The sequence below is a fragment of the Centropristis striata genome, chromosome 3 (assembly GCF_030273125.1).
Source record: "Centropristis striata isolate RG_2023a ecotype Rhode Island chromosome 3, C.striata_1.0, whole genome shotgun sequence".
NCBI classification, from domain to species: domain Eukaryota; kingdom Metazoa; phylum Chordata; class Actinopteri; order Perciformes; family Serranidae; genus Centropristis; species Centropristis striata.
In genome coordinates, this window is record NC_081519.1 from 43,366,088 (window position 1) to 43,384,822 (window position 18,735).

The 18,735-nt window shown below is 37.0% G+C and overlaps 2 protein-coding genes across 6 annotated transcripts in view; both read right to left on the reverse strand.

Moving 5' to 3' along the window:
• The window catches only part of LOC131969160 (CD276 antigen homolog), a 35,371-nt gene that overhangs the window by 13,950 nt on the left and 2,686 nt on the right, over nt 1-18,735 (reverse strand). The window contains exons 2-7 of one of the 5 annotated variants that reach the window (XM_059330336.1): nt 17,792-18,145; nt 17,582-17,692; nt 17,200-17,472; nt 16,732-17,001; nt 5,781-5,801; nt 3,221-3,474 (exon numbers count right to left, since the gene is read on the reverse strand). In XM_059330336.1, coding sequence (XP_059186319.1) covers nt 3,395-3,474; nt 5,781-5,801; nt 16,732-17,001; nt 17,200-17,472; nt 17,582-17,692; nt 17,792-18,145 — 1,109 coding nt within the window. In that variant the 3' untranslated portion in view covers nt 3,221-3,394. Of the gene's footprint in view, nt 1-3,220; nt 3,475-4,294; nt 5,637-5,780; nt 5,802-14,137; nt 15,937-16,060; nt 16,166-16,731; nt 17,002-17,199; nt 17,473-17,581; nt 17,693-17,791; nt 18,146-18,735 lie in introns of those variants that run through there. The other 4 variants (XM_059330334.1, XM_059330335.1, XM_059330332.1 and 1 more) reach the window with 4 other exon arrangements.
• LOC131969166 (CD276 antigen homolog) lies at nt 9,683-12,737 on the reverse strand. Its single transcript, XM_059330343.1, has 3 exons — nt 12,574-12,737; nt 9,998-10,351; nt 9,683-9,902 (listed from the first exon to the last, which is right to left on the reverse strand). The coding sequence occupies exons 1-3, from the start codon at nt 12,641-12,643 to the stop codon at nt 9,883-9,885; spliced, it is 444 nt and encodes a 147-aa protein (XP_059186326.1). The 5' UTR covers nt 12,644-12,737; the 3' UTR covers nt 9,683-9,882.

An 18,735-nucleotide genomic window follows, 5' to 3' on the forward strand; every position in this document is an offset into this window, starting at 1 on the left:
CACCTGATCTACACAATCCTCCATGCGAGGAAGTGGATAAGAGTCTGGCTTTGTGATGTTGTTTACTTTTCGAAAATCAGTGCAGGGTCTAAAGGTTTTATCAGGTTTACCAACCAACACACATGGGGAAGCCCAGCTAGAGCAGGATGGCTCAGCAATCTTGTGCTCTAACATGTATTTCACCTCTGCCTCCAGCTGAAACTGTTTCTCCTGAGGGAACCGGTAAAACCTTTGACGAATCGGTGCAACATCACCCACATCAATATCGTGCTCTATGAGGTGGGTCCTTGAAGGAGTATCTGAGAACAAAACAGGGAATGACAAAATCAGATCACTTAACTCCTTCCCCTGCACTGCCGGCAAATGTCCCAACAACTTGTCCAAATTTTTCAGGGACTCTGAATTTGAAAGCCTACCTTGCAAAACAGCAACATCTGGACTCTCAATCTTCTCCTCTACACTATCCAAAGATGGAGAGGACACACCCCCCACAGAAGACACCAAAGCCACCGGCTTCACTTCCCCCTGATTAACACGTGGAATATAGGGTTTCAACATATTTACATGACATAATTGTGTTTTCTTACGCCTGTCAGGAGTGGAAACCAGATAATTTAAATCTGTAACCTGTCGAACCACTGTATAAGGACCTGCGAACTTTGCCTGAAACGGGGAACCCACAACTGGGAGGCTGGCCAGAACCTGATCTCCGGGGCAAAAGACATGCACTTCAGCCCGACGATCATACAGACGCTTCATCTTACCTTGGGCCTTCTCTAAATTCAGTTTTGCCATTTTTACTGACTCATACAGTCGTCTTTTGAACCCATTTACATAACCTGTTAATTCTTCTGGAGGAGGAGGTTTCTTCCACTCAGAATGTAACACAGCCAAAGGACCGCGAACTGTGTGTCCAAACACAAGGTCATTTGGGCTAAAACCAGTGCTCTCTTGTGTGACCTCTCGAGCCACCAGCATCAACCATGGCAGTCCTTCCTCCCAGTCATGACCCAACTCAGTACAATATGAACACAAAAGTGACTTGAGAGTTTGATGAAAGCGTTCGATGGCCCCCTGACTCTCTGGATGATAAGCCGTTGACTGGACATGTTTTACATGAAGCTTTCCCAACACATCTGCAAACATCCCCGATGTAAAATTGGTTCCTTGATCGCTTTGAACATCCTTGGGAATTCCAAAAACAGACATGAACTGAGTCAAAGCTTTCAGCACTGCTTTGGTTGTTATGTTACGCAGTGGAAAAGCAGCTGGATAACGAGTTGTCTGACACAGCACTGTGAAAAGATACACACATCCAGACTTAGACTTAGGTAATGGGCCAACACAATCAATTAACAAATGTTCAAATGGTTGATTTTCCACTGATATGGGACGCAAAGGGGCTGGCTTAATGCACTGATTTGGTTTACCTGTAACCTGACAAGTATGGCATGTTCTGATATAAGCAGATGTATCTTTCTTCAGCCTAGGCCAATAAAAATATCGCAAAACTTTGTCATAGGTCTTTCTAACTCCCATATGTCCCGCACCCATATCATGAGCAGTTTTCAAAATGCCATCTCTCAATTTAGAAGGAACTACAATCTGAAAAATGGCGTCACCAACAAACCTTTCGCCCTGTGGCAACCATTTCCTTACCAACAGGTCATCTTCAAGGAAATAACCGTGTGCCACACTCTCCATCTCCTCCACTGGATGCACCTGCTGGAACAGCTCGGTCAGAGCAGCATCTCCGTGCTGCTCCTGTACCAGTTCAGCTTTTGAGACAGAGAAGGGAAAGGCAGGTAAAGGAAATTGGACATGTGGAACATTCTTTTCTTTTACCACTAAGTCATTCTTGACTAGCGTCTGTGATCTTGTGACCGCACACACTGGGAAAATCTGTTCATAGTCATCACACTCAACCTTCACTTGGCCCACAGCTGGAGAAGAGGTAACAACCGGTGAGGGAGAAGACACTGGAAATGGACCATCAATCAGATCATTCCCCAAAATCACCTGCAGTCCCTGAACTGGAAGAGCGGGGCGCACAGCCAACGACACCTCCCCTTTAACTAGATCTGAACCGAGGACAACCCGATGCAAAGGCACTGGGAACACATTCAACCCCATACCTTTCACCAACACAAAGTCTCCAGTGGCAGTGTCTGCTGAAAATGGCAAAACAGAAGTTACAATGAAAGAGTCCAGTGCACCAGAATCTCTTAGGATTTTGACTGGGACTTTTTCCTCACTCCCCACCAATGAAACAACCCCATCACTCACATGTTTACGATAACCAGGGTCAATATCTTCAACGTCGTGTTTTTGCTCTGAAGTCTCCACAAAGGACTTCTCAAGAGAACACAAAGGCTCTTCAAATGAGAGGCGGGAAGCCAGAAAGGAGATGCCTGACCCAACCCTGCTTATTCATGTAGTTTACAGCAGTAAAAGTACTAATATTTACCTCTGAGATGTCATGGAGTAAAGTTACTAAAAATGGAAATCAGTCAATCAGATAGTTTGATGTTTTTCATTTTTTATTTAAAGGTTTTCATAAAAGTGGTGAAATCAAATGAAACGTGCAGGAGCATCATCAGTGAACAACATAAACAAACATCACAGTCAACAACAGTAAACACTCTGAGAAGCTGTTAGCATTAGCTTTAGCCTGGTGTACCTAATAAAGTGGACACTGAGTGTACCTGTACCTGACAGACTCTGGCTGAGCACCTGAACAAATAAAAACAAACACAACATGATCGTCACAAATAATGACAATATAAAAACAAGATCAGAATAAAAACACTCTCATAATATTTGACTTTAGCTTCAAAATGTTGACATTAGTTTTCCTTCAGTTCAGTGAAGTCTCATGTTTCTGTTCATGTCTCACTTTGGACCTTTAAGAACTCCAAGCAGCAGATAATATTTGCTACCTGGAGATGTTTATACAGCACTTTATATTAATAATAATCTTGTTGTAATGATGAATAAATAAAGTCCAGCATGATAAATGTAAACAGTGTGAGGTCTGATCAATAAATGACAGTTAACAGACTGTTAGTGTTGAACTGTTGTGGAGCATTTTAAAGGCGTTACGTTAGAAACAAACTAGTTTCTACGTCGTGTTGTTGGAGCTCGTCTGAAGACAAAAGTCTTGTTTTGTTCTTCACAACGTCCTCACTCTCTGATCACTGAAAAGTCAAGTTTTCATCCATTGACCCTTAAAAGCAGCTAAATAAAGAGCAAAGTAAGGAGCGTTTCCCTCCACCACTGTTGTGTGAATGTGTGGAGATAAAGGGCAGATGGAGGCGATTCTCCAGTCGCTGCAGAAGAAGACGAGCTGCTTCAAAGAGCTGCGGTCAAAGCTGAAACCATGGAAAGATGTTGTTCACAGCTCACGTGGAGTTTCTGGATCCTGCAGCTTCTCTGACTGACTGCAGTCGTCCAGCGGTCGTCTCTTCTTGTCGTCTGCAGGAAGAAAACAAGATGAGAAGAAGACGACGAGATCACAGCTGACCTGATCCCACAAAACAGAAAACACACTGAGGAGAAAACACCAGAAACACACAGAAGATGAGAATATGATCAGACTAAAAACATTAGTTAGACTTACCTATAAGACCTATAAGACGATTCAGTCTGATGTGTTGTATAACTAAAGCCACAGCCAGAACGATGAAACCAACAGCAAGAACTGCAGCAGCAACGATCCATCCAGTGTTTGAGTCTGGAAGAGAAGAGAAAGTTTCAGAGTCTCAGAATGAAACTGTGAATCATCAACAGCAGGTTGAACATCAGTCGACACAAAGAACAACTGAAGGAGTTCATGCTGCTGAAACCACAAGATTCATTTACTATCAACTTACTACCTCCTACATTCCTTTCCTAGCCTCCTCTCCTTGATTCCTTCCCTCTCCTCCTCTCCTCTGGTCTTAGTCCCGCCCTAAGGAGATAGGAGGTGAAGGAGGCGAGGAGGAGACGAGGAGAGAGGAGTCGAGGCAGCAGGAGATGAACTAAATGAGACTTTGTTTCCTCTAACTGGGGATTTCCACTGGGCGCGTTACAGCCGTGGAACGGCAGCGTAGCTTCTCCGACGTGGAAGATCTGTTGATCTGACCATCTATCCTTATAAAAACAATGTGTTATGTCATAAATGATTAAACTGCGTATTGTGTTTTATTTTGAAAGGGGGCAGTTACGTTGATTTCCTGTCTGGTGCGATCTGCTCTGTTGAGCTTGACGCGGTTCATCAGCAGCTCACAGAGAAAATAGAAATGCTACAGATTGATGTTGCAGCGGAGCGGAGAGCCACTGGGACGTTATTTTAACCTTTGAACTCTGCAGCAGAAACAGTTAAATCTCTCGTTGGTGTTTATGATTATTGTGATGTCGTTTCTTTGAGTTTCTTCAAATTCTTTACATCAATAAAATTTGAACAACTGAAGCTAAAATATTATTTAAGTTAATAAACCATAATAATTAATAAAAGTATTGAAATTGGATCATAAATTTAAAAAATGTATCTGACACATTTTGTCATTAAAGCTTACTAAATCTTTCTTAAACATGTTGATCCAAAATATTTCTAAATGTAGAAACATGAACAAAATATTTCTTTATTCTCTGAAAGTTATTTGAACTGTTTAAATTTATAAGTTTTTGAGAAATCCTAATTTTTATGAGCAGAATTGATTTGATAGTTTCCTCTGTAAAAGAAATATTTGGTGTTTATGATTATTGTGATGTCGTTTATTTGAGTTTCTTTAAATTCTTCATATCAATAAAATCTGAACAACTGAAGCTAAAAGGTTATTTAAGTTAATAAACCATAATATTGAATATTTCTCTCTGGCGCCAACACGCTTTATAACACAGATTAGCTCCGCCCACAGCGTGACGTGATGATGTCATCATGAGCGGTTGCCGTGGCGACGTGACAGACAGAAGCCTCAGGTTTCTGCTGCTGAAAGAATGAACGCTCTAGTTATTATGGTTTTTATTTCTCATGGATTTAAAGAGGAACAAGTCAAAAACGCTTCATCACTGACTTGTTCAATTAATCACTATTTTAACTAGATTGTTATCAACAAATCCACATTTTCAGAGCTGACTGTTGTTATAAAACTAAACATTTCCTCTTTATCTGAATGTAAAAACTAAAGAGCTGTTGAACATAGAAACACTGGGAGCTTTACAGGATATTTCACCTTTTATTTCTGTATTTTTGATCTTTTTTTAGACTAATTTCAGTGGTCCTGCTGTGTTTGTGACTCCCGTTGTATAATAAAGTGTTGAACTTGATAAGTGTCTCCTGGAGGATGGAGGAGACTCACTAATCTAAACCAGTTCAGATGAAAGCAGCAGTGGATGAATGTGACAGGAATCACATCAAGTTGTAAAGTAGAAACTAGAAGTTAAAAGGTGAAGCTGCAGCGTGTTCAGCTGCTTCAGCTGGAATGAAGCCACACTCTGCTGCTCTTGTCAAGCTCAAAGTCTTTTCTGATGTGAAAAAGGCTCCAGAAAGACATTTTAGTGACTTTACAAAGTGTGTGAGAGGAGATGAGGCTGCTGCTGGTTCACACAGCTCCACAATGATCCAGATTCATCAAACACAATCAGCTGCAGCTTCACTAATACACAGAAACAAAGAGAAGCAGCATTTCTCTCTTTACCTCAACACTTTGACTCTTTAACCTGCAGAGTTTATACATGTGGAGCCTCCACACATTCAGGAAATGATCAGAATATTAAAATAGAACTCTGAAGTCTCTTACCTCCGATATCTGGAGCTGCACCTGGAGACATAAACAATAAAAACATTATTTATATTAGTTTTTGACTGATCTCACTGTATTTTCTTGGTAACATTTAACATAATTTACTTTTATTTGTTATTTCTCTGTCATTTTTATCCTTTTTTAAAACGTTATCCATCTTTGTCTTTTCATCAGTTTTATCTATATTTTATTTAGTCTTTTATTACATTTTATTTATTAGCATTATTGATTCTTTTGTAATTATTTTTTTTGGTATATTTTTCAATATTTAATAGCATTTTATTGTTTTATTACGTATTCTTGTTTGTCATTTTTAATCATTTTTGTTGTTTCACTTAGTTTTACTATATTTAGTATGTTAAAGTGTTATTTTCTTTAATTTTCTTTCTTTAATCACATTTTTATCTTTTTTTAATTGATTTTGTGCAATGATCTTTAATCTATTTTTCTATAGTGTCTTTATGAATCTTTGTATTTTTTTTAATTAGTTTTTAGATTTAATTGCATTTTATTTATTCTTATTTTGTCTTTTTATCCAATTTGTATTATGGTTTTTCATTTCCCTTGGTTTTACTATAATTACAAGTGTTTCGTTTTTTTTATCACATTTGTTTAAATCTTCTTTCTATATTTTGTGCATTGGTCTCTAGTTTCTAAATTTCTTTTGTCTTTTTCTGTTCTTCTCTTGTTCTCAGTTTGTTGATCATCTGTGAAGAACTTTGAGCTGAACTCACCTGAATGAAATCTGCTCTAATAATAAAGTTTGATTGATTGAAAAACATCAGAATAGTGTTGTCAAAAATATTAATATGCAATATTTGAAAACACTTTCAAGACTAATTTTCTGCTTTATTGATATTTCTGTTTATCTGCGTTCAGTGTCGTGTTATAGCCTTTTAATATTTTTGTCCGTGTGGCATCAAATTTTTATTAAATATAAATTTTTCCAAGGAAAAGACCTTTCAACACTTTTTACTTTCACTAAAATTCTAGTTAACATTTAAAGTACAAACACAGTTTCTGACTCAGGACAAAAACATTTACAGTGAAAATGTTTGAACAACTCTTAAACTTTTATGCCAGTTATTGAGCTCAATAAATTATCTTGAAGTGGAATTTGTTCTCTGATATGTTGACAATATTTTCCATTTTACTAAAGTAGTATTTTTTATTTATTTCGTTTTTTTATGTTGCTGCCTTTGTTGTTTCCTTTAACAAAACATTTTGTTCTTTCTATTATTTCCTTCCTCTCATTCTTCCTCTGATCTCTGCAGATTAATGACATGAAGTCTCAGTATGAATGATCACACATTTACACAGAAAGTTACAAGTATTTGGATTTAAAAATATGACTGAGAGGAATCTTACCATTGAAATACACATGAATTGTAGCACGAGTCTGATGGTGGATCGTCTCCTGAGTGACTAAACAGTGATAGTTTCCAGTCTTTGTCACAGTCGCATTGAGAGTGATGTAGAAACGACCTCCTCTCTCTGAGACCTGTGGTTCTTCAGCAGGAACTTTGTTTCCAGAACCGTCCCTCCACTCCACTGAAGGTTCTGGAGAAGCTCCTCTAACAAAACACTGCAGTAACGCCTGGTCCTTTGTGTCCTCCAGTAACGTCACATACGGTTCTGGAGCTGCACCTGTAAACACATGATGAACTATAACTTACTGTATAAGGAACATTTACAGGATTTGACATAATGTTTTATACTGGGTTGTTTGTTTGTTGCCCTCTCTCTTTTTACCAGTTTGTACATGAGGATTACAGTGTTTAAGAACGATGCAAAGAGACACAGAGAGAAGCAGAAATGCTCAATATAAACCTTGGTTGCACATCTCTGCATTGTTTGACAGGACATGATATTAAGTTTGACAATACCGCCATCTTTTACGGTTTTCTGGTTGTTTTCTCCTGTTTATTAAGTTATGGTGGTAAATTCATTAAATTTGGTTTCAATATTGAGCTAGGTTTAGCAGTATTTTCATCTTTTTGATTCCTAGCTCCTTGTTGGTTCAATAATTAAATGGGAAAACGTTTCTAATTTCTACAAATTGTGTATATTACTGATGCTAAAATAATAGAATATGTAAAAACTGAAATAGTATGACACAAGGGTTATTGTCACACTAGTTCATTATTGGTATCAAACACACAATAGTTTAAAAATTATAATTAGTTAGTATTACTTTGCAAGTACATTTATACGTTTTCTAGATACTTGTGCTTTACTGGAACTCTACTTTAAAAAAAAAAAAATACTTTTACCCCACTACATTTCCAAGTTAAATACTACACCTGTTTGTTTGTTTTTTTACTACATTCATGTGGGACCTTTAGTTACTTCACATATCAAGATTTTTGCATCCAAAAAAAATCTTATAAAATATGATGATTATGATTTTAGATTCAGTTCATAAAACTACAGATTTAAAAATATATATATTTAGAGGTTTAGGGGGGAAAGGTAAAACAAGTACTTTTAGTTTTAATACTGTGAGTTTGAATATCATATCAAGGTTATTAAAATCAGAGGAATAGTTTGGAGTCTGATAGGAAGATATGAGTAGAACTCCAAATGTTTTGATGATTCTGTTTATTCGTCAATATCTGTCACGGTAATATACAGCTTCACAAAAATAGTATAGAATAGATATCAGACCTGTGACCTCATGCAGGTGACAGGTACAGAGTGACGTCATTAAACCAGGACTCACCTGGGATCTTTTCCTCTGATCTGTCTTTTAATGTTATAAAGCGCGGAGGTTGCAGGCGACCCGAGATTTACAGTAAAACAGAATAAATAAATAAACTACATGTTTTCATGCTGACTGTAGAAGTCACTACAGACATTTTAGACCTCGTTTGAAATCTTAAAACTTCGTTTTTTCAACGGATTTAACGATCTAACTTTAGGATTTACGACATAAAAACCGTCGAGTTTTACTTTACGGCAGTAAACACTTAGCATCTTAGCTGCTATCATGTCTAGTCGCAGTTAAAATGTATTTATAGGTGGAAAAACAGACATTTATAGACAAACAGCGGCTCGTTTTAAACAACAAAAGTCCACCGATTAGATTTACCTCGTTGAAGTTCAGCGGAAGTAAAAAATAACGTGAATAAAAGTAAATTGTGTCCCTCGTTTAGTTTCAGCGCCGCTCGTCAAACTTCCAAATCAAATTATTTTCAGTTAATTTAAAGTTTCGACAAAAGATTTGACCAATCAGGTTCAGTATCTCTGACATCAGGAAACGCCCGGGAACCAAATAAACCAATCCGCATCTTTCTGACACTTAAAGTGACGTCACTATTTGACTTTTAAGTCAATCAACCAATCAGAGGAGAGCATCTCTGCGTGACTACCACGTGTGTATTATTGACAGCTGCTGTCAGCCAATGGTGAGTCAGCACCCTGAAAACACGGTGAGTTGGTAGCCAATTAAATCACCTGCCTGACCATATATGGAAGTTAATGCAGCTGGACTTACTGTGGTAGTGGGACACCCACAGAACAGAGAAACTTTATTTATATGTTTATGGAGGCCTGATTCAATTATTATGAATATATAAATCTGTATTTAAATATTAGAAACATCTTTTTATAGACAGATTTAACACTTAGGGACATTTTCTCAGAATCATAAAAAGATTTTAATCATCATTTGGTAACTTTATTAAAGTTTTAGAGAGCTCTGGAGTCCTCTGCTGGAGATGCTCTGTACTGCACTTTCTAAAATATCTCACAGACACTTCTGTCAATCACACTAAAATTTGGTACATATATCAAAGGCAATTTTAGGGAGAGATCCTGTGAATTTCAGCCTGGTGGCCCTTAATATGGCTAACTTACTGCATTCAAAACATGAAATAAAAGTAAAAGAACAAGAAAACTTCTATTTTTTCCTTTTTAATATTTTACAAATTCAACTCTTTCAGAGTCTGAAGTGAGATCAACACACCTGATGAAACCTAATGAGTGTTTGTTTTTAAAAGATGTAATTTACATGTATCATTTCCTCATGTTTCTGGTATTATACAGATTAAAATGTGCTGGTATGAAGAGACAGAAATACACATAATCAATATGAGCCTCAAGAGGTTAAGATGTGACCTGAAAGGGAAACAAAACAAATGTTAAAGAGTTTGTTAAATATGATAAAGCATTTGTCTCATCTAAAACTTTAACTGTTTTATGAATTCACTCACCAACAACAAGCTCAATGTGGAATATTTGACTTTTTGGCTTCAGACGAGGAAAATCACAGGTGTAGTTTCCACTGTCAGTCACCTTTGTGTTTCTGATGGTTATGGAGGCGTTTCCGTGTTTCAGCTCTTCTGGAAAATGAGACACTCGACCTTTGAACTGCTCACTCTGACCCTCATTCCCGTTGTTGTAATGTCTGCCTGCGTCGTACATGAACACCTCCTTCTGACGTTCATCTTTCTGAGCAGCTTTCTTCCAGTCAAACAGCTTCAACTCAATGTTCTCCTTTGTGTCGAGGGAACACGGTAAAATAACATCTCTGTCTTCTTTCACCACCACTCTGACGCCTGCTGGTCCTGGAAGATACAAACAGGAAGTCATCCCTTTGTTTACATGACAATATTTAAGGTGAGACACACATACTGAAGTTTGTTGGAAGAACTAGAACCTTTCTATACATCTTTTTACATTACCCTCCAGAATACATATTTTTGAAATATATTTATTTATACATTTTTAAAAAATGTATCCTAACTTTTTATTCTTTGTATTTCTTTTCTTCTTCTTTTTTGGGCCATGGAAGATAAATAATATGAAGTTTGTTGGTATATTCCAATAACACTTATGATTTGACAAGAACATTTCTGTTTTTTTGCTTCTCTTGCAGGTTGCCCTCACAAATTTTGCATCGTCCTCCAAAATACATATTTTTACAGAAAAAATATTAATATTTAAATTTTCTATCCTCACTTTTTATTCTTTATATTTATGTTTTTTATGTTACCACTGGTCCTGGAAAATAAAAATATGAATCAATCATTTCGTTTACTTGCAATATATTTAGGTTAAGACATATTGAAATGATAAAATATAAACTTATGATTTAACAAGGATATTTCTTTCACATTGTCCCCCAAAAATAGATATTTTTACAATTATTTATTTTTACATTTGCATGTTTTATACTAAAATATTATCCTTTGTTATTATTATTATTATTATTTTCTTAGTGTTATTTTTTTACACACAATTCTTTTAGCACAGGCTCAGGCTCATCACACACTTAATAATTCATAACATCTGACTCTTTCTCTGGTTATAGATATGATTTGTCTTTAGTAGGGCTGGGTGATACAGCAAACATCAGTATATTATATTATTAAATTATAATTATTGATATTGGAGCTCATTTTAATCACTTTATATAGAGCTAGGTACTTTCATCAATAATAAATCATCATTATTGATTCCTTTTTGCATTAATAATCTATATTTAAAAACAGGTTTCTATCATATAGATATGATATACTATTTTTCTATTTAAATTTATATAATAAATATTATTTATTATAATTATTTCCTGATCAGTAAAACCTCCCAGCAGCCGTCAGTCAGATTTAATATCAGTGATCAATATGAGAGATGATTGATCAGATGTGATCAGCTTTGACTTGAAGCTTTGCTCGGGAACAGCAATTCTCTGCAGGATGGAGACCAACTCAAATTACCTGGGGGCCGCTGGAGGCAGTATCAAAATGACCAATAAAGACACAAAATTACAAAAAAAAATTACACAAAATTACAAACAAAAAAAGATACAAAATGACCAAAAAATACACAAAATTATTTTAAAAAGACACAAAATTACAAAAAAAAAAAGATACAAAATGACCCCAAAAAGACACAAAATGACAGAAAAAACTAAATTAGTTAAAAAAGAAACAAAATGACCAAAAAACACCTGTTGAACCTTTCTGCAGGTGCAGACCAGATTTTAATGTGTTTTACCCGAGAACATGACACCATGTGACCCAGAGTCTTCTCCTCCTTCTACACTCCTTGTTCTTTTGGAACATCCTTTATCTAACTTAGTTTTTATTATAACACATATTATATGTAAAATGATCACATAGACAGAGCTTATGATAACATATAAGTGCAGGACAAATACCACCTTAAATAAAAAGACATTTTGAGTCTGCAGCAGGCCTCTCCCATGACTAAGACTTGTGTTTATCACTTTAATGCAGCAGCTGATAAAGGTGGAGCTCATTTAATCACATTATATACTGCTGAGAAGTTTATTCTATAATAAATCATCATTGCTGATTCTTTTCTGTATTAATAATCTGAATTGAAAACAGGTTTCTAGCCTATAAGATACATAGAATAGAAGATAGATAGTATAGAATATATCTTATGTTTAATTTATTATTAATAATACTATAATAATGATTTACATATATATTTTTAATTCTTTGTTATTATATTATTATAATTATTTTGAAGCGTTGCTCGGAAACAGCGTCTCATTTCTCTGCAGGATGGAGACCATAGATATATATAGAAAGACTTTCTCATAGATGTCTATGGTGGAGACGCCCCGCTAAATGCTGCGCAGCTCTCTGATGACTGTAATGGATCAGAAGGAGGCTGTAATTAAAGCTGATCAGCACATATCGATCCCTGATCATTAGTAGACATAGATTACACAGGACTGGTTCCAAACGGAGCTAAATGCTGAAGAGAAACTTCATTCAAAGATAAAACACTTGAGTGTAAATATTAATGTTCTCACCGTTTTCATCAGCAGACGTTTTTCCACAGAGAGTCAGGAGACAGAGACACAGGACAGAAATCAGCTTCATGCTTGTTCAAGAGTCACCATCAAACATCACACAACCGTTTTTACTCCAACGGACATTTAACGGCTGCTTCCGGTGACACCTTCACAATAAAACACCCGCTTACACTCAGGATGACCTCATCACATCCGGACACTCACTGACACAAACATTTTAAAGTGGAAGTCATATTTACTACAATTTACTTTGTTTAAAATAATAATACTGTAAAAATCACACAACTGTTCCCTTCACTTTGTTCCTGACTGTTTACAATTTTTCATCAACAATAAATAAAACTACATTTTCCTCACTTGACTTTTCTTAATGTTATTCAGCTCATAATATTTTTTTCAGTGGTGAAAGAAGTGTTTGGACCCTTTATATTTCTCAAGTTAAAGTATTAATAACACTGTAAAAACAGTTATGTTTAAATTGGGGTCTTACAAGTACTAATACCATATAAAAATACTTATAGGATTAGAACACTGACAAAAATCGCGCACTCGTAATGAGACCAGCGCGATCGCAAATCAAACATCCGCGGGCGCATATTGTTTTTTCGAGCGCTTTCAAATCACTCGCGAGCTATTTTGTGTCCTGCATCTCTGCTCCCTGGAGCAATATTGTAGCCTGCGAGCCTGTTCGCGCGTGACACTTTCACCTGCTCGCGCGGGCCGAGTCTGCACGCGCTCGAGTTTGTTTTTTTTAGTGGGCGGTTTTTGTCAGTAAGGGGGCGGGCCTGGGCGGGAATGCCAATCATCATTGTACCGAATATGATTGGTTGAGCGACTTCGCTGATTAGACAGCAAGGTACGGCAGCTCCACAGGGACAAACGGGACAAATCTCACAGCCCTGAATGCCTGAAGAACGTGATTTGGTGCTATATGTTGCCTTGACCTGAAAGTTTGCAACATGTCACACAGAGCAATGTACTCCAATTTGTTTGTCAGCGCTGTCTTTTGTTTCCTCCATCGTTGACATTAATCTGATAAAACGCTCTGATTTTTGTAACTTGGATCTTTTTATTTAAAAAAAAATGTTTTGTTCATATTCTAGATGTAATTATTTGTCCCTGAAAATTATAAAAGTAACTTATTAAATTATTTTTAAAAAACTTAAACTTGGATGTTTGACAAAAACCGCCCACTAAAAAAAACAAACTGAGCGCGTGCAGACCTATGGTGCAGACTCGGCCCGCGTGAGCAGGTGAAAGTGTCACGCGCGAACAGAGGAGCGCGGACCCGCGAGCGCGCAAATCGTGTTTTCCTCCTCGCAAGCTACAATATTGCTCCAGGGAGCAGAGATGCAGGACACAAAATAGCTCGCGAGTGATTTGAAAGCGCTCGAAAAAACAATATGCGCCCGCGGATGTTTGATTTGCGATCGCGCGGGTCTCGTTACGAGTGCGCAATTTTTGTCAGTGTTCTAATCCCATAAATACTCTACTACGAGTAAAAATCTTTAAATGAAGTAAAATCACTTTTGTTTGTTTGATCAAATTTTGAACACGGAAACATTATTGAACATTTATTGAAACGTTTGTATATAAATTATGAAATCACATGAAACCTGCAGGAGCATCAACAGTAAACAACATAAACAAACATCACAGTCAACAACAGTAATCACTCTGAGAAGCGGTTAGCATTAGCTTTAGCCTGGTGTACCTAATAAAGTGGACACTGAGTGTACCTGTACCTGACAGACTCTGGCTGAGCACCTGAACAAATAAAAACAAACACAACATGATCGTCCCAAATAATGACAATATAAAAACAAGATCAGAATAAAAACACTCACATAATATTTGACTTAAGCTCGTTTAAACAGTTTAACAACAAAATAATGTAAAATAAAAGTGACGAAAAAAGTGCAAGAAGTTGTAGTCGACCTCAACAGCAACAATTAAGTGATTTTTTTCTTCCTCTCACTGGACTCACATGTGCTCCAGCTTTTATTGAGAAGGGCTGATAGTAATACATATTAAGGTCCCTGTTTAATAATAAATAATAAATTAAACAAAAAAGAATATCAGACGATCCAACAGAATCACAAAATAAATGGAACGATGATGTTTTAATGTTCAACTAGAAAATTTCCTCTGGGGGAAATTCTGAAAGGGCCACGGGGGCTACTGCCGGTGTGTGTACACTATGATGAGATACTTCAGAGATTTATAACAATTAATACTAGTAATGTTATAATACTATATAATATACAAGGAGCACATCTACAACAAGCATTCCTTTACAACTATTTGAAAAGGAGTGTGTGTGTGTGTGTATCTGTAACTGTAATCACATCAAAGATCAAAGGCAACCAGAGCAATCAACAGAATTAACTGCCACCAACTGCCAATGTTCCAGAACAGTGACAGCAGCCAGAGGTAGACAGACTGGAATTTCTGGCCTTGAACAGAAAGCATTTTTGGCAAAACCATAATACCTATCATTGATCTGACTTCACTTTGAGCATCCTGAGTTCTTCCTGAACCTCTACATATGTTTCTTTTTAAGAAATATGAAGAAATAGCTTTGTTAGAGCGATCTAAAAAAACTGTTACATCTCCCTTTTTCATAAATCTTCCTGCGTTTTTAATATGGGACCCAATGAGGCTGTTGGTGGTGTTGGTGGATCATCTGTGCGTCCTACGCCCAAACTATAACTCTGACAGCTTTACCAGAGGATTGTGAGCGAGAAGACAAATTTTCATATGTTTCTATGTATAAATTATTTCTGTAGAGTGGAATTTGCGGCCTGGAGCGCAGTTTTAAAATTAATTTTTTGACAGTTTTTTCTCTCCCTCTACACTCTGGCGATGATGTCACACACTGTGACACGAACATTCCGTGCAATACACACCCATTATAATCTCAGAATTTCTCCAAAAATGATCATGATCATTGAACAGGGATTGATAAAAAACTATATGACCTATCGAAACGTGGATTAATACACTGATACACAAGACTTGTGTCTACTGTTTAAAGTTTAAATGGAGTCTCTAGGTGAAATTATGCCGGAGAAGTAGACGTTTGAAAATCTCCAATTATTGTTCTTTTTCGCTCATTTCTTTTTCGGCCATCCCATTCATTTCAATGCAAAATTTTAAAAAATATTTCTTCACACTCTGCAAGTTATTTGAACTATTTAGTTTTTAAGGAATTATCATTTGAGCCGAGAAGTTTTGATGGTTCAACCTGTAATAGAAATATTTGGTGTTTATGATTATTCTGATCATTGAGTTTCATTGAGTAATACTGCAGCTTCTCTGACTGACTGCAGTCGTCCAGCGGTCGTCTCTTCTTGTCGTCTGCAGGAAGAAAACAAGATGAGAAGAAGACGAGAAGATCACAGCTGACCTGATCCCACAAAACAGAAAACAGAAACACAGAGAAGATGATTAATGTGTTGATATTAACATTAGTTAGACTCACCTTTAAGATGATTCAGTCTGATGTGTTGTATGACGACAACCCCAACTAGAAGGACGATAACACCAAGAGAAACCACTAAACCAACGATCCATCCAATGTTTGAGCCTGGAAGAGAAGAGAAAGTTTCAGAGTCTCAGAATGAAACTGTGAATCATCAACAGCAGGTTGAACATCAGTCGACACAAAGAACAACTGAAGGAGTTCATGCTGCTGAAACCACAAGATTCATTTACTATCAACTTACTACCTCCTACATTCCTTTCCTCACCTCCTCTCCTTGATTCCTTTCCTCGCCTCCTTTCCTGACACCTTTCCTCTCCTCCTCTCCTCGATACCTTTCCTCTCCTCGCCTCCCATCCTCGATTCAGGCATTTTGTGTCTTTTTTGGTTATTTTGTGTCTTTTTTTTTGTAATTTTTTGTCTTTTTTAAAAAAAATTTGACATTTTTGGTCATTTTGTGCAAAAAAACCTACAAATTCTACAAAATGACGTATCCGTTTTCCCGGCTTTGATGGTAGAATAATGCAACAGCGCCCCCCTGGTTTTAATGGTAGAAATGCGGTAATGCTTTCCCGCCTTAAATGTGTTAATGTGCGGAGTTTTCTACATGTGGAGCCAGGACAGATTGGATAAATGAGCAGAATCTAAAACAAACCTGTGAAGAGTCTTACCTGCGATATAAACATGAATGGTCTGATGGTGGACCGTCTCCTGACGGACCACGCAGTGATAGTTGTCAGTTTTGGTCACAATAGTTTGGAGGATGATGTCGTAGCCGCCTCCTCTCTCTGAGACCAGTGGTTCTTTAGCAGGAACTTCGTTTCCAGAACCGTCCCTCCACTCCACTGAAGGTTCTGGAGAAACTCCATGAATTTCACATTGCAGCAACGCCTGGTCTTTTTTAAAATCAAGTATAGTGACTGATGGTTTTGAAGCTGCACCTGTAAACATAAACAATAAAAAAACAACTTATTAAGTGTTTATTTTGTGATGTGATGTTTTCTTTCACTCCTTTTTGCAACAGTTTAACTTGTGCAGAAGTTTTTATCACTATTTACTTTGTGTGCACTCTGATCACACATTTACAGATAAAACATTAAATTATTTGAATTTAAAAATATGACTTGAAGGAATCTTACCACTTAAATGCACATACATCGTAGCACGAGTCTGATGGTCGATCGTCTCCTGAGTGACTAAACAGCTGAAATTGTCAGTTTTGGTCACAATAGTTTGGAGGATGTATCTGCCTCCTTTTTCTGAGACCTGTGGTTTTTTAGCAGGAACTTTATTTCCAGAACTGTCCTGCCACTCGACTGAAGGTTCTGGAGAAGCTCCATAAACTTCACACTGTAGCAGAGCCCATTCGTTTGTCTGATCAAGTGTTGTGACTGATGGTTGTCGAGCTGCACCTGTGAACAGAACTGTTGACTGAATCTCTTTTATCAGGTGTAGCTAATAATCATTCAAGATTATCTGACAGATTTCTAAGTTTATTCAATAATATTTAATGATACTCACATGTGGGGACAACCTGACATAATACAGTCCTCCAGGAGACAGGTAGAGTGTCTTCCCTAAACCAGGGGTCACCTGGGATATCTTCCACTGATCTCTTTTTTAAGATGTGACCTGAGAGGGAAACAAAACAAATGTTAAAGAGTTTGTTAAATATGATAAACATGGCATTTGTCTCATCTAAAACTTTAACTGTTTTATGAATTTACTCACCAACAACAAGCTCAATGTGGAATATTTGTCTTTTTGGCTTCAGACGAGGAAAATCACAGGTGTAGTTTCCACTGTCAGTCACCTTTGTGTTTCTGATGGTTATGGAGGCGTTTCCGTGTTTCAGCTCTTCTGGAAAATGAGACACTCGACCTTTGAACTGCTCACTCTGACCCTCATTCCCGTTGTTGTAATGTCTGCCTGCGTCGTACATGAACACCTCCTTCTGACGTTCATCTTTCTGAGCAGCTTTCTTCCAGTCAAACAGCTTCAACTCAATGTTCTCCTTTGTGTCGAGGGAACACGGTAAAATAACATCTCTGTCTTCTTTCACCACCACTCTGACGCCTGCTGGTCCTGGAAGATACAAACAGGAAGTCATCCCTTTGTTTACATGACAATATTTCACTCTATGGAGTTTTGGGCTATTTTGTCCATTTTTGAATACTTTCCATCCTGCCTGTATACACCACTTAAAGAATGTTTAAATGCCATGTTGGTGTATATTTTTTCAGCTATATGACCTGATAATAATATATTTTTTTATTGTGACTAATGCTCCCTATACACCAGAAGACTTTGAAAAGATTTGGAAAGACTCCTGCAAGACTCTCAGCTCACACCTGCTCACATCTAAAGACAAGTGTTTAGAGTTTCTAGTCCCAGTCTAGTCTCAGACTGAGATTCAACAAAGACTGTCAATCTTTCAGTGTCACTATTTACAAGACTACAACTAGATTCTTTTAGCAGTTTTTACCTACCATGCAATGTTTGTGTGTGCAGTGGTTTGTGTTGGAAAAAAAAAAGAAAAGAAGAGAAGACGCCACAAAATGCCCCCCACAAAGCTGAAAAAGGGTTTCTGTTTTTATCACATGAAAAGTTGACTATTTTACAGTAAAAATAGACAAGAAGAATAGATAAGGAAGAATAAGGGAAAGGAAAATTTA

What these genes read in the sequence shown, in the direction of transcription:
- LOC131969166 (XM_059330343.1), bottom strand. Translation starts at nt 12,643, where the DNA reads ATGAAGCTGATTTCTGTCCTGTGTCTCTGTCTCCTGACTCTCTGTGGA. An exon ending in AACGTCTGCTGATGAAAACG is followed by an intron (nt 10,352 to 12,573) that starts GTGAGAACATTA and finishes TGTATCTTCCAG; the next exon opens with GACCAGCAGGCGTCAGAGTG. An exon ending in CCACATTGAGCTTGTTGTTG is followed by an intron (nt 9,903 to 9,997) that starts GTGAGTGAATTC and finishes TTTCCCTTTCAG; the next exon opens with GTCACATCTTAACCTCTTGA.